The 16158-nt window shown below is 35.1% G+C and overlaps 1 protein-coding gene and 1 non-coding gene across 9 annotated transcripts; both read right to left on the bottom strand.

Moving 5' to 3' along the window:
- Positions 1–895: 895 nt before the first annotated feature.
- Positions 896–12093, bottom strand: LOC125658100 (uncharacterized). Of its 8 annotated transcripts, none has more exons than XR_007363599.2 (4): positions 11976–12093; positions 5524–5591; positions 3472–3588; positions 896–2932 (listed from the first exon to the last, which is right to left on the bottom strand). XR_007363599.2 is itself a non-coding variant. In XM_056149669.1 (3 exons), the coding sequence occupies exons 1-3, from the start codon at positions 5223–5225 to the stop codon at positions 2664–2666; spliced, it is 426 nt and encodes a 141-aa protein (XP_056005644.1). In that variant the 5' UTR covers positions 5226–5361; the 3' UTR covers positions 896–2663. The 8 variants fall into 8 exon arrangements, 1 of the variants encoding a protein (XP_056005644.1); XR_008798658.1 differs by having other exon boundaries at positions 5396–5591; XR_007363598.2 differs by lacking the exon at positions 11976–12093 and adding an exon at positions 9947–10908.
- A 2643-nt stretch (positions 12094–14736) lies between these two features.
- Positions 14737–14809, bottom strand: Trnas-gga (transfer RNA serine (anticodon GGA)). The gene has a single exon. It is a non-coding gene; the product is annotated as a tRNA-Ser (tRNA).
- Positions 14810–16158: the final 1349 nt, after the last annotated feature.

A 16158-nucleotide genomic window follows, 5' to 3' on the forward strand; every position in this document is an offset into this window, starting at 1 on the left:
AGGGTAGAGAAACTGAGGACCTTATACACACGGTAAAAGTTTGAGGACTTACACAAGATAAGGGTATAAATAGAAATTGAGGACTTACACAAGATAAGGGTATATTTAGAAACTGAGGACCTTATACACACGGTAAAAGTTTGGGGACTTACACACAAGAGAAGGGTTTATATAGAAAGTTATTAGAAACTGAGGACCTTATACACAGGGTACAAGTTTGGGGACTTACATCAAATAATATGGTTTAAACAGAAACCGCGGACCTTATTTACACTGAAAAATTTGGGTACTTGAAAATAATAAACTTATATTCAATTTAGGAAATATTACAGTACATGTACTTGATAAAAGTACAGTAACATGAGGATCTCATACAAGGGTATAGTTATTAATTAAAATTGGAGACTTAATCAAACTTAATTGCACCTTATTTACTTTAAGAAAAGTATGTGATACTTTGGAATTTTTTCATGTAAAATCAAATCATAGTAAAACTTCCTACAACACCTTCAATGTTTGCTACACACGTCATGCAAGGCTTGTGAAGCACTGTTCAATCATGCGAGTTCCTTCTATGCAAAGTATGTATTTACATAGTGATAGATCTGCTGCAAAAACTTCACCCTGGGACAGTGCTAACTATGACTCAAATACAGACCGTATATCATATTTATTCCTCCTTTAGATCCATGAGCTACAAATTGACTGCATGTCCCTTATTCACACCAGACACCATTCTCCTGGACCTGCTCACATACTGAGGTATTAAATTATTGACTGACAAAAAAGTACTGAACCATTCAGTCAATACAAACAGTTTACGTAAAATGGTCTATGGGTATCATGTTTAAATCCTATGATTTAAATGTTGTCTGATCTACTAAGCAACAAAATGTTTAAATTTAGGTAAAAAATCAAAATTTATTATCAAATTAATTTCACAAATTCAATTGATAAAATTCTATTACAGTTTCAGTTGTAAATACATTATCTAATACTTCTGATGTTCATTCAAGTCAGTTGTGTTCATAGATACTTGACCTTCAACATAGCATGAAAACAAACATTTATTACAATACTATAAAAAGTAAATTTCCAAAATACCTCCAGACAAATTTTTTCTTGAAAATACATGTGTTAAAGAATCTGACTTTAAACTCATCATCATTCATACAATTGTCATCATTTCATTTCAGATATAAAATTATATCACATGACCAACTGATCAATATTACATGTACCTGTAATATGCAAATTAACATATTCTCTGCATTTTGATTAAACAATGTTAACAATGTGCCCATGGGCCACAATGCTCACCTGAGTAACTATGACCATTCTTGTTTTTAATCAGATTTTTTCCCCTACACATTCCTATGAAAAACTTTTATTTGATTACCCATTGTAGCCCAGGAGGTAGGGGGGGGGGGGGATTCATGACTAGAGCAATCTTGAATCTATGCTTACCATAGGATGCTTCTATATAAATATGACTAATCATTACTTTTTTATTCATGGGGAAAATAGTTTTAAAGAATTTTGCTATGTATTCCTGTGTAAAAATTTGACCGCCCATAGTTGTCCCACCCTACCTCAGAACCACAATTGGACCAAACTTGATTCTACACTACCTGAGGATACCTCCATATAAAATGAATTATCATAGCTATGCTGTTCTTGAGAAATAGATTTTAAGGATTTTTCCTTTGTATTCCTAGGTATTGATTGTTCATAATGGCCCCACCATACTCCCAGGGTTCATGATTTGAACAAACTTGAATCTACACTACCTGACGATGCTTCCATATAAATGTGACTGATCATGACTCTGCTGTTCTTAAGAAGAAGATTTTAAAGATTTTTCCTATGTATGCCCATAATGGCTCCACCAGTACCCCGGGGGTCATGATTTGAATAAATTGAATTTACACTTTGTCAGAAAGCTTTCATTTAAGTTTCATCTTTACTGACCCAAAGGTTCTTGAGAAGAAGATTTTTGAATGACAACACCCAATTTTACTTTTTCTTAATTATTTTCCCTTGAAAGACGGTGTGGCCCTTCATATGCACAAACTTGAATTCCTAATTTGTGCCAAGTTTGGTTGAAACTGGCCCAGTGGTTCTGGAGAAGAAGATGATATTGTAAAAAGTTGACAATGATTGATTGATTGTATGTTGTTTTACATCCCGTTTGAGATTTTTCAGTCATATAGAGACCTCACCATATACCAGTGAAGGGCTTCAAATTTAGACCTTTACTCGGAACTTAGGGCCATCGAGCAGTGAGGGATCTTTATCATGCCAACACCTGCCATGACACGGAACCTCAGTTTTTAAGGTCTCATCTGAAAGACCTGAAACTTTTATTTCAATGTGCTCAGCGCTTGGCCATGGAACAGTTGCTACCTATTTCTTATTGACTCAGGTCAAGTCGCAGCAAGGATTCGAACATCCGACCTTCCGGTCACAAAAACGACAGACAACAGACAAATTTTGATCAGAAAGGCTCACTAAAAAGCTGAAATTTGTCAAAATCTATTTTGATAATGATTCAACAAATTCTGTTATGTACAATTTATGTAAATTGTAAGAACTGTAAACAAAAATATCATTTTTCATAGAGATACCATCAATTGTAGTGAACAATCAAAGCAGTATCGAAATCAACATTTTCTCTGTTTTTTAATTAGATTGTAGACTTGGTCTCTTACATTTCTCCAAGTTCTTTTTGAAAGGTTTTTATCTTTTTTCAAAACATTTGTTACATCATTTTTCCCAGGTACCTTCAAAATGGTAATAAAGTGTGAAAAATGTTTGTGAATGGAGTTCATTTCAGATGAAGTCCATGGCTTTTTCTGTAACTTCTGTCGCTTGGATGAAGACTCGTCCATTTCTCTGGAGCATCCGCTATCAGATACTGCCTCCCTCTTCCCTAAAATCAAGTTTTCAGATTATAATTTTGGTTGGTAGTATGGTATGTGTATAGATAATGCAAATTGCTCAGAAAGTGGTACATCATGACTGGCTAAATATTTTGAGAAGAGTGAAGTGAATTTTATCATATGAATGCGATTTAGGAGAGTGATTGTTTACATATTTATGTGTACTGGTAATAAATACTTTCATTAATTGAATGGTCTGTGTACTTGAGTGGTTAACTATGCACAAAGTTATATACTTTGTTCTACTAGGAATTTAATCTCAGCTCCCCCATCTCCATTCAGAAGACTTTCGTGTGAAGTACAATGTCTTTCATACTGGCAAAGTTCACTCAATGCAAATAAATTGTGTCCTGAACTAAACCTTGCTCTATTCTCGAGTATAATCATCCTGATTGCCATTCATAAACTCCATTTCAAGTCTTGAGAACTACACATTTCAATGCATGTAGTCCATGTTGGGCTTATGCTTACAATACCAAGTAAAGAAACTTGATGCTCAACATTGTTTCATGCAGTGTGTATATAGTACCTGGAGTCACAGTTTGGAAATTCTGGTTGTCTTGACTGTCATCTATTTCCTTCTCACTCTGATCCTCATCATCCACACAAGAAACACAAGTACTGGCATCAATATCCCTTACTTCCTCTGGAAAAAAATGAAACTTGATTTTAAAAACACAAATATTTAAACCAGAATAGAAAGAGCCATTTTATGATATACACACATGTTCATAGGTCAAAACCTTTGTAATGTGAGGTATGAGCCTCCACCTTTTTGTTTTAAGTTTTGCACAATTATCATAGGCCTTGGATCCTGATTTTATGGCATTAGTAATGAAAAATGATATTAATTCTTACAGTTACTGCCAAGATAAAAGAAATGCTGTGGTCATAATTCTACATTAAAACACTGTAAGTATAGAAAGTATACATATCAAACTTCCACAGGGTGAATAAATACATGTACAATAAAACATTCCTATAGCAAAATACTAAGGACTGACCATTTTGCTCTCATAGATGTAATTTATATTGTTAAGTTGTCAACATGGTTTACAACGAAACGGAATGAAAATAACTTTGCTTTAACATGTTTAACGACCCTCTCTACACTGAACACTAATTTCAGGGTACTTTTGTGTAGTTAGACCGATCCACCATTTGATATAAAATAGAATAATTTGCAATCTGCATTCTATTACATAATTTATAAAGATTAATTCAAGCATTCTAAACACTATATTAGTCCATGATAGAGTTATTAAAAACTTAATTTGCATGTATTTTTCCCATTTGAGTTAGCAAAATTTGCCATTTCAGCAAGTTTGTTTACATATGCTAAAGTCATAACCTAACGTAGCAAGAAATGAGGTATTTCATTGGATGACAAGAATGAACCAATTACATCACTTTGGAATGTAATGGTTTGGACCATGGATATTTGCCTGAATAGGTCAGTTGGTAGAGCACCTGCACTAGTGATGCAGGAGTCTCAGTTCGATACCTGGTCCAGACATACATTTTCTCCTTTCTTAGTACGGGAAATTCCCAATCTATTTTTAGTCTGAAGTAGAAAAACTATGTGAAACCCACTTTTTGTTTAACACAAGGTAGTAAACAATAGATTGTCCATCTAACCAACAGTTCTGACACACTGTAGAGCACCAACTTTTTTTGATACCTTATTTTTGCAAGAAAGTCATATGGTATTTATTAGCAAGACAAAATTTTTATAGAAATCTGTATATTGTTGAAAATAATCCTTAACATTAAAAATACATGTAAGCAGACAGTCTCAAGTCATTACATAAAATAAAGTTCTAAAGAAAAAGAAGTGATTTGCAGCAGTAGTGAAACAGTGAAAATTTCATACCAGCATAAAATATATTCTAAAGAAAGCTATTAAGTTAGGGTTTGTTTGGGTAACCATAAACAAATATATACACTTTTCGTTATAGGTCCAGCGAATTTGCTGTATGTATAAACACTGTACATTGACCATTTCACAACTTCTGAGCTTATGTATTCATTCAAGTTTCATATAAGTTAGAGAAAGATGATCTCGAAGATGAAATTCAGTAAATTGCTTCAAAACTGTTGTTCTTGGGTTGTAACCATAGTCTTAAGTTAGCATATTGAAGATAGATAAATTATAAATTTGCTTTTCTCTGAGTGTTAAGTTCAATAAAAAATTCTGGTGATAAGTTTCAACAAAACAAGAACATAATGCACAAAAATAAGACCTTTCCATGGATTTGTATTTTTTGCACTTCTTTTGGACATCTACAGATCAAAGAGTCATGCAATCGATATCTTATTTTTGATTCAGCTAACATGAAATATAGCATTGCAAATGAGCTGAAATTAGATTGAATATTTACATGTGTATATTCATCCACCTCAAATCACACATACACACACAAAAAAAAAGCATGCAAATATGGCTTCATTACCTTTCTTCTCCAAGGATACATGTTACCAGGCCCATAATCATACAACAGTTCTGTATCTGGAGGTATTGGTTTTAGAGAGTAAAAGCAAATAACTGGTTTCTCATCTATCTCAATGACTTTTGGCTTACAATTTGGATGAAGATGATCATCGCTTAACAGGCGTCCAAACGAACCGTCTTCCTCTGAAGCATCAACCCTTAATGAAAAAAAATTAGCACCATAAAATTCAGCCTAGCTTGCATGACTATGATTTTATCACTGGAAAATGCTGATGCTGCTAAATAACATTATAAAGGCAAGATTTCTGGAGCTACAAATTCACTTGTACATGTTGTATGAACTACATGTAAATTATAAATACATTTGTATTTGAAATGACTTGAAAACAGGATGCAACTTGGAAAAAATCTTGCAGATTATTTTGCACAAATACTACAAATAAAAATATGGTATTCAAACCTGTCTTTGTCCTGAGTAACCGAACGTAGCAAACTTGTGATGAGATCAACAGTTTTAGACTGTATAGTCTGACATTCCTATGTAATCATCAATATTTCATATAAAATTTTGAAAATCTTTTTTAATACTGTACAATAAAAATAAGACTTTTCTTGTTGTTTTTTTTAAAGATAAATTTCAATAATTCTAAGGATCATTAGCTTTTGTATCGTACGTATGGTTCATAAGCTGATGATCAAGGTGTTGCATTCCAAACACCAGCTACCTACATATAACTTGTATGCAATTTTTTTCACTAGAAGAACTTTAATTCTATGAGGAAACCCTACTTGTATACATAATATTGCTTGATTACCTCAGTGTGCGAAATTAACCATGGACCGATAGACAATGTCTATAGAAAATCGAGTCGGTCTATAACGATCAAAATAGCTATAGACCGACTTGTCTATAGGAATTCTGAGTAAAAAACTGGTTCCCCGCTGCTTATTAAACATATATGAGTAGTGGGACCAGTTTATATGTAGTATGCTGATGTTTCTGTTCACCCCTTAGCTGTAATAAAATGTTCCACAATGTAATTACAAATCCTTCGAATCAGATTATTCCATTTTCAACAGGGGGGGGGGGGGGGGGGGGGGGGTCAATATGATATTTACTTCAATGTACGCCATTTTTTGTGCAAATTCGGAATGTCCTTTTTGAACAGTTTTAAAAATATATGGAAGGTGCACGCACTTAAGTCAAACGGAAAGCGGTCAGTACAACAAGTTTCAGCAAGGCTAAAGTCGCAGAAAATCATGAGAAAATGAAACGTAAATGTGACTTAGATGAAGAATCAGGCAGTGAAACTGAGCTGGAACAATATGAAAAAGAAAACGAAATTCTAATTGAAAAGCTTGACCTGCATGAAATTGAAAAAGAATATAATTAAACTATGAACAGATTACCAAACCGAATGTGTGTCTATTATTTACTTTTAAATAACAATGAATATTGCATGATAAATTTCACTCTATAGGAATTTGTTGTGGTCTATAGGAAATAAAATGACTATGGACCGAAAGTCTATAGGACTTTAAAGTTAGTTTCGCACACTGCTACCTTATGAATTTCACCTCAGTAGGAGACCAATAGGATTAGTTTATTGGACATGAAACTTGTGAAGTTGATATCAAATAGACATAAATTAGGATGTAAAAGTTCAAGTTTTTGACCTGCTTAAGGTAATTAGGTTTGCGACATTTTGATAAGTGGCGAATAAAGTCACTTGCATATCAGTATGTTCAGTAGGAATTTATCTTTTAAAAATTGACTTTTTAAAAAAAATCGCCCGTGTACCGTTTTTTGACCAGATGGGCTTATTTTTCTGCGTTACATTAGCCCGAACCTGTCTTATACTCTACATCTTTGAAATAATATCCATCCCCTTGTTCCATTGCTTGATATTTGTTTACACCTGTAACCTTTGCGACAATATAAAGTATAGAGCCCGGTCAATGGTGGATCTAAAGGGGGGGGGGGGGGGGGGGGTAACGTAAAGTTAGTAAAAATGGCACTAATAAAATCTGTTTTATGTCGACGTTATGCAGATATTCCTCAGAAAAAATTAAGACTATTTTAAGATGTACTAGAGAACACCCTTTTCTTATTTTTATATGATCAGATCAGTCGCGTTTTCTGCATTTCAAAGTTCATGCGATAAATTGATCTATCAGCACAAGTAGATGTCATAGCATTGAAATATATATAGTGCAATTGCATATGTAATTAGAGAGCATTGTCAGATTTATTTTAAGAAATGCATGTAAATGTCATAAAAATTCCTAGCTTCGTTAATGTCGAACCTTGTCTTTGAGGATACTATTCACAAACAATGATCGATTATAACAGCATCAAATTAAATCCTGCTTTCCCTACTGAGCAAGATTCGCAGAGATTACATGGTTACAACATAATTTTAATGGTTCAAATCAACCGTAGTGCATACTACATATGTATATATATAAATTGTAGACTTTTATAATATCAAGGAAAATAATTCATAAATGATCATTTGAGAAACATTATTATTATTGTCATAGAGGGTTACACATACGCCGCTTGACACAAGTTTGACAACGTTAGCAGATCATATAACAAGTAAATATTATGACATTTTCCCTCGATTCAACTATGACGTGACGCATTTTTCATTATGACGCCATAAAACGCGAAGTGCACTGAGGTATATCCAGAGTTATTTCCCTGTTGTTGCAAACCTTACCTTAAATTAAAAGTAATTTATGGAAAGAGGTGGTAAAAGTTTTTAACCTGTGTAAATTCAAAGTAATTTACATTTAATAAAATACAATGTAATAGTTTAACTTAAACATTAGGGACCCAAACTCTTTAATGAAATTGTGCAATATAAATAATAACCAGCAAAAAATTCTTACTAAAAAACCTTCTCCTTTAAATGTTAATTCATAAATGTATGTATCATCTGCTAATTTGGGTCCCACTGTCCCCAATTCCCATATTTGTTTTCCATTCTCTCACCAGAGGGCGCACTACGCAAGCTTCACTTTCACCTCTGTTATCGTCTGATAAATAGTTCGGCTAACCATATGATCTCGCACGGACAAAATGACGTCTTTGACTCCAACAGAAGGCACGTTTCTGTTCTTTGTGCAATGTCAGATTTTCATCATTATAATCTCGCTAGTTTTTTTTAATGTAGAGTCCATAGTTACTAAGTGAAAGTGAAATAATACATTTGACAAGACAAAATAATTCCATAAATATGAAGGTTGCACTAACGTAATACAGCGTTTCGATACCTACCAATGTGTTTTTAACTCATAAATGTATGTTTTATTTATGAAAATGATGCAGATTTATTTTATTTTCAAAGACGTTCTGTTTTACAAAATTCTTGTAAATTAGACGATAACAGAGGTGTTGTGGAGCGTAGCATAACGCCCTCTGGTGAGAGATTGATTTGTTTTCCTGTACATTTTGTTTTTTTAATTGCATTCATGGAGGCAAGCAATTATCATATAATGTGATTACAAACACACATAAGACACTACCCCAAAATTTAGTTAAATTTGACTTAAATTGTGTTTACTTGAACTTGTTTAAGTTAAACAATTACATTGTATTTTATGAAATGTAAATTACTTTGCTTTGCAAGCGGCACGTTGCGACTTGCTACGCTTGCTATTATTATATGTTCATGTTTTTTACAGTGAATAAAGCTCATGTTATGTTTATATCATTTTCATATCAACAATTGTGACATCACAAGGGTTTTAATGTAAACAATGTAATTGGTAAAGTCACACGAAGTGGATTCGAATATCTAACAGTATAAAAACACAAACTAAAACACTGTGTAAATATGGGATAGCTAAATAATGAATTTTACCCTAAAAGTAATCCAGATAAAGACAAAAATTCAGCTCATTTTCTCAACGTTTTTCTCCCTTCGAATTTACACACCATGCTGACATTAAGAACTCTCGGGATTGTTCATAGTGAATTCACTGAGTTTGAGTAACGCCCGTGTTTATCTTGCTACATTGTCAATACATGGAAACGATTTCTTTTGATAAACTGGGTCCGTAGGACAATATCATTTTAACGATAGAATGTTCCATCTATCTTCTTGCATGCCCTCAAGGGCCTAAATTCTTATCTTATTGTACCAGGACAATGTATTTCATGTATGCCTGATTAATTGTTTTCATTGAAAAATATTCTTATATTTGTTATTCATAATATATTTATACATGTATACAATATGGTGTAATATGGGCACAGCATTAATTGCATCTTATTACTGAAAATGGACACTAACATAGACATGACCTAATCTGTGAATTTTAAAATATGCCTTCATTCACATGATATAAGATTTATACTGCTTTGTCTTAAATGATTATTTTATAATTTTTATTTCCTCCATTGTACAGATTTTTGCTGACCTCATCAATGGGTGCAGACTTATCTATTATGCCCGAATAAAAGTCGTAGTAGAAGTCCATTTAAATGTAAATATCTCTTACTACATAACTTCACCAATTTATCACAAGAAATTACCCGTACCATCACCTAGCTGTCTAGCCTGTCAGCTGTCAAGGAAAATACGCGGGTATTAAACTGAAAGTTGAATGGGGAGGTGAATACCGATCCCGACCAGAATCAAGACGAAGAAAATCAGAAATTTTACAATAATAGGGGGAAAATCGAGGCGGGCGGGGATGAGAATCTATAAAAAAAAATTATCATGGTCTAACACATCTATGGCGATTGACAAGAAATTGCACGGATGTAAGAGAGTATAAACAAGATTACAGCACTGCAAAATGACAAGAAATCAAACACTCGATGCGCATTTTCAACACCCATAATGTGCCTTACTTCAATCAGCTGTTTACAGTGGTTTACACAGGAACTTGGATCTACGTTAGATACCACCACACAAAAAGAAATCCAGAGAAAATTTAATTTTTTAGGACTTATGAAGTATTCTTTTAACATTAGTTTGAAAATAGTTAATCTAGAGCATTTTTAATATAATATTATAAAGTATAATCTAACATTAATAAATGTATGTTACCATCTAATATGCATCATGCAGCTTATCATAATCATCCTGACCGTGTGGTCCCAAGAATAATTATGAGAAAAAAAATTATATATGTCAGAACTTGGAATTTTTTCCGGTTTGAGAGAGTTTGTTAAAATATTAGCGTTTTGTTAATAATCAAAGAATACAATGTTATGAAATGGCAGACAATTAATATTAACACACAGCTTTAGGCTAGTGAGACCACAATGAGATATTATTCATTTATTAATCTTAGGAATTGTGTAGAATAAAAGGAAAAAAAGAAAAACAAATGGTTGTAGCTATATTATTTATAATTCATATCAGTGATTTGATCACTTTTTAAATCATTGAATGCATTGCTGCAGCACTAGCATCCCTAGTATAAACAACCTGAACACATTTATTACAATTAGTTTAGTCTTAAACAATAGAAAACAAGTGCGTTATCAATTGAGTAACAATGAAGTACGTTGATGTTTTATTAAGTAATCCCTTTTGGATTTTCTTATTTTAGAGCTCTGTGTTTTCTGAAACACAATGTGCTGAAAATTAATGAAAATTTGCGGCATAAAAATGAATTATTTTTTTTTAAATCGGATATTGGCATAATATTTTGTGACCTTATGTGACCTTTGTATATGATATCCCATAACTTAAAATCAATATTCATTTCATAACAGGGATGGCAACAGGTTTCTAATGATGAATTATTACATCATTCTTAGGAACACCACAAACAAAGAGCAAAGAGAGGTCTGATCCTATCTTGTCCTTTTGTTTGGTAGTGCCCCCCCCCCCCTTCCCCCAGGAAAAGACCCCCCCCCCCTCACTGAAATTGCTTTCTAAGGTCCTGAATAAGGTCTACAAATTTTAGACACAAGTCAGTATGACATGTTCTATTTTAAGCATGCGTAACAATAAGTGAGAGGAAGGACTTTATATAGTAATAGGTAGATGAATCGGAGAAGAAAAGGGGGGATAGACTCCGATCTCAAGTTTGGCTTCAAAAACCTACATTACGTGTACTATTTTCCCGTATCTCCAATTAACGGGGACCAAATTCATTTATTATAAAACTTACAAAATCTCATGTTGCTATGACACATATGTGTGCACATTCATATCGTTTATTAGTTGAATTCTAAAATATTGTGAAATGAATACACTTCCCGGAGTTTGAAATAAGTTCAAAACATACATTGGATTGCGAGGTCGGTTTTTGGTTTTCACTTGTAATTTATATGCTTAAGTACAGATAATTTATATAGAAGGTTCTCTCGGTTATTATGATATCGCATGTCTTCGTTGATCACCTGACGGTCATTTATAATTGTTTGAAGTGTTTCACATAAATCGCTTTAAAATAGCGCAGCAAATTTAACAATTATTTTTAACTTTTTGTTTGATAAATGAACTCACCGTATCCTTGTGTACCTGAAATGTGCTTGGGAAAAATGGTAGTATTACTTGCGTACAAAATACACGTATTTCATGAAGAGTTCAACTTACCGACACACTTACCTACACATTTGAGGGTAATCTGTATTCAAGCAAAGCCATCACACATTTACCCAAGCAAGATTCGGATAGAGAACAAACCCATCTTACGATTTCCGTAAAAGATCTCAAATGAATCCTCGTATAAATCAGAGTATATTTCAAAAGTATATTTTTCGAAAGCAGTTTAAACACGCTGAATTTCAATCAAGGGTAATGAAACAAATTATTTTAAAATATTCGCACATATAAGGTATTAAAATACAATTCAGACACGTGAATTTTGCAATAGCGTTCTGGCATCTTATAGGCAGTTTGAAATAAGGTCTAAAGTTTTTGACACTCTCCCCGTCATAACAGCTCAAGTTTGCAGTGGCTTGACGTCATTTTCCATTATGACGTCAAATATTGGTAGTTCGGAGAAGTAAAGGTATAAAGTGCACTGTGATATTCTATAAGGGAATCCTTAACCTACCCGGGCAGCGTAGTATACATTGTGTACTATTTGAAGGAATAAATATTAACCAATATGTCTGTCATTTCATTTCAATTGAATTTCTAATATGCAGCAATCGTCAATGGACCCCCCCCCCCCCCCCTCCACTTGCACTTTAAGATAAGATATAAGATTCTTCACATCTTATTTCATCAAACAAGTAACAAAACATACCCTTTTCCAGCGTTTCTTTGATATAGAAAGAATCCTTATTGAAAGAATCCAGAATGCCCTGCCCAGCCTTTCTGCGTCTTCTTTTTGTCATGTTTGTTGACTCCCGCCTCAAAACATTTATACTTCCGTTCTCTTTACACATGCACATGCGCATATTACATGTGTGTATCGTCAGAGGTGCGTAAACGAAGATGGCAACTTCAATCCACACAGTATCTGTGTAATCATGTGTTTGATGAAACCCCGAAAGTGGGACACGTTATTATTTTTATTTTTCTAGATAGTAGACATGTTATTTATTTGTTTTGAACGATAAAAAAGATTGGGGACCTAAGTCAAGTCCCCAAACTTTTTGAGGCCCCCATTTTAAGACTTGCGTATCTGTAGCAGGTCCCCAATATGACAGAATCACACACACACACACACACCAGGAGTTTTAATCAAAACTCAAACTTCACAATCTTAAATCGTAAAGGGTCGGAAGGGGGGGGGGGGGGGTAGCAAGTGTTTATCCTCCTCTACACGGGTTCAATTCATAGGGTCAAATGCTGCCTGACAGTGTATGCCAATTATGAGGACGTTCTTTATATACTACTTTTGACTACGGATTACCAGGGCCGTAAGTAGGGTTCTAAATCAGGGGAGGCAGGGGATTGGGGGCCGCCGATTGACTTTACGACTGAAAATGACACTTTTTAAATCCCAATTTATCATGTTTGTGTTTCATTTGTACTATGTAAAGAATCGTAATATGGTGTCAAAGACAAAGGTGCTTGTCTTCATTTTAAACATATATCCTATAATATAACATTTATATAATTTTATTTTCTTTTTTGCCAAAAAATCAGACGAGGCAGTTGCCTCGTCTGCCTCATCGGCAGTTACGGCCCTGATTACCCTGGTTGCCTGATCAAGATATGAGCTTACAGCGGTTGCGACTGTCAAAGCTCGCTTACCTTCACTTGTTCAAGCTTACATCCTTAACACTCGATACTACTTTGAAACTTCCAGGTCAATGTCATAAGATCACACACCATGAAATCACATGAAAGGTCTTTCTGTAAAGAATGTATAACCCAATATATTTTACTTTGAATTTTAAATATAGTTTTGTAAAATGTAATAGTAATGTAAAAAATAACTGGAAATGTACGCTGTCAAACACGAGGCCAATGGGCTACATCGCTCACCTGAGCCATCTTAGCCCTGCCGTTTTTCAATGTCACTAGGTCAAACAAAGTATAACAAGGTATATATACAAAATATGAAAGCCCTACCTTGAATAGTTAAGGGGTTTTTTTTGGTCAAAAATAGGTCAAACTCCAAGGTTCAAAAGTTCAAACACCATTGTGTCACAAGGTCTTGCCATATGAATCTATACACAGAATATGAAAGCCCTACCTAAATAGTTCCGAATATACCTAATAGGTTATGTTTTCTAAAAGTAGGCCAAACTAAGAGTTCAATGTCACAAGATCAAAGGACATGGTATGAAATTAAAGGTCTTGCCATAACAAATGTATATTAGATTGAAAGATCAATCTTAAATAGTTCAGGACATATTGTATAGGTCAGAATTTTATTAAAAGTAACTCAAACTTCCAGGTCAATGTCATAAGATCACACACCATGGAATCACATGAAAGGTCTTTCTGTAAAGAATGTATATACAAAATATAAAAGCCCTAGCTTAAATACATGTAGTTCAAGAGAGTTGTAATGATTTTTCCCAAATATATCAGCATATTAAACTTTGATCCCCTATTGTTACCCCCATCCTAACCCCCGGGGACCATGGTTTGAACAATCTTGAATCTATTCTATGTAAGGAAGCTTTCATGTAAATTACCACTTTTCTGACCCAGTGGTTCTTGAGAAGATTGTTCAAAGTTTTCCCTATACATCTAAATGTAAACTTTGATCCCCTATTGTGGCCCCACCCTAGCGGGTACCTGTAAAGTGCGAAACGAAACGAAACGAAATCTACCACGGTGACCGAGAGGTTAGAGCGTTCGCCCCGCATGCGGAAGGCCGGGGTTCGAATCCCGGCCGCGACAGACCTACGTCGTTAAAACATGTGAGTGAAAAATTCTCGAGGAAAGGCGAAAATACAACGGACCAGACCGGGACTCGAACCCGGGCCCCCTGAATCTCCAGTCAGGTGCTCTATCAACTGAGCTATCTGGCTACCGGCGGTCGAACCCGGCTGACCCCTACATTCCTTCCTCCTTAAATGTCTTCCCACTTGAAGACAATCAACCCAGGGTTTTAATATCCTGGCAGGCATTTCCACCTGTCAGTTCCAGGGGCTGGTCACGGCACCAAATGTAACAGGAAAGGAGAAAATGCAACGGACACCAGACTAGGATTAGAACCCGGGCTCCCTGAATCTCTAGTCGGGTGCTCTACCAACTGAGCTATCTGGCCCCCGGCGATCGAACCCGGCTGACCGCTATATTTGTATGTTTAACTCGTTGCTCTCTCTCTCTCTCTCTCTCTCTCTCTCTCTCTCTCTCTTTAAATAAGTAAATGAACAAACAAGCAAACAAACAAATAGATGAAATCTATGTGCTTAGTCCCATATAACCTACATACAAAATTTCAGCTCAATCATTTCACCAACACCAGAGTCATAGTCGAAAATAGTTCGCTATGATTACAGCTCGCGGCGCATAAAGCTCGCGATCAAGATATTTCATGTTACGGGAAGCACATGCCAAGAACACACGAAACCCACATATCGGTTCACAAACACCAGAGATACTGCAGAGTTGCTGAAAATTGTGCAATTCTCGCGGTGCTTTAAGCTCTCGATTCAGAATTCTCATTTTGGGGGAGTCATGTCAGAGGGTGATTTGTAATCTACAGTACATGCAAACATTTCAGCCCGGTCGACAAACACCAGATATATGAGTGCGGACAGACAAACAAACCCATATAAGAGGGAGTACAATAGAATAACTTCTGTGTAATCTATCCTAAAAACGTCAATAAAATATTGGCGTGCGACTATTTAGGACTGGCGATGATTTGGAGTGTACTATAGTTACATCCCAAATCGTCGCCCCTAATGATAGTGCAATCTTGTCCCAAATCGTCGCCGGGGCGACGATTGGGGATGCCGGGCGACGATTTGGGGTGAAATGTCATCCCAAATCATCGCCGGCGACAATTTGGGATGGGGCGACGATTTGGGCTGTAACATATGCGGCTTCACTCTTAATGTGGACTCAAGCAGCACTGATGACTAGACTGGGTGGTAGACGCAATAACTTTGGTTTGTCAACGTTGAGTTTCCTTGTATGTATTGGTTATATGTAGCTCGTGTGTTATGGTTGTTATAATGACTTTGTTGTCATCACAATTGGTTTCGCACTAACTTTTGGACCGTTGGTTTCACGATGATTTTGGCAACAGGTGATTCCGCGCGCCAGTCTTGACCGAGAGTATGAAAAGGTAAAAGATAATGTAAAGTGATCAATAACATAATTCCTATAAGGAATACAAAATAGAGTTGGGCAAACACGGACCCCTGGA

This window comes from Ostrea edulis, chromosome 9 (genome assembly GCF_947568905.1).
Source record: "Ostrea edulis chromosome 9, xbOstEdul1.1, whole genome shotgun sequence".
NCBI classification, from domain to species: Eukaryota; Metazoa; Mollusca; class Bivalvia; order Ostreida; family Ostreidae; genus Ostrea; species Ostrea edulis.

Coding starts and splice junctions, on each gene's coding strand:
- LOC125658100 (XM_056149669.1), bottom strand. CDS start 5,225: ATGTCCAAAAGAAGTGCAAAAAATACAAATCCATGGAAAG. Junction 3,589..5,185: donor AAATACAAATCCATGGAAAG/GTCTTATTTTTG, acceptor ATTTTTTTCCAG/AGGAAGTAAGGGATATTGAT. Junction 2,933..3,471: donor TTTCCAAACTGTGACTCCAG/GTACTATATACA, acceptor ACTTGATTTTAG/GGAAGAGGGAGGCAGTATCT.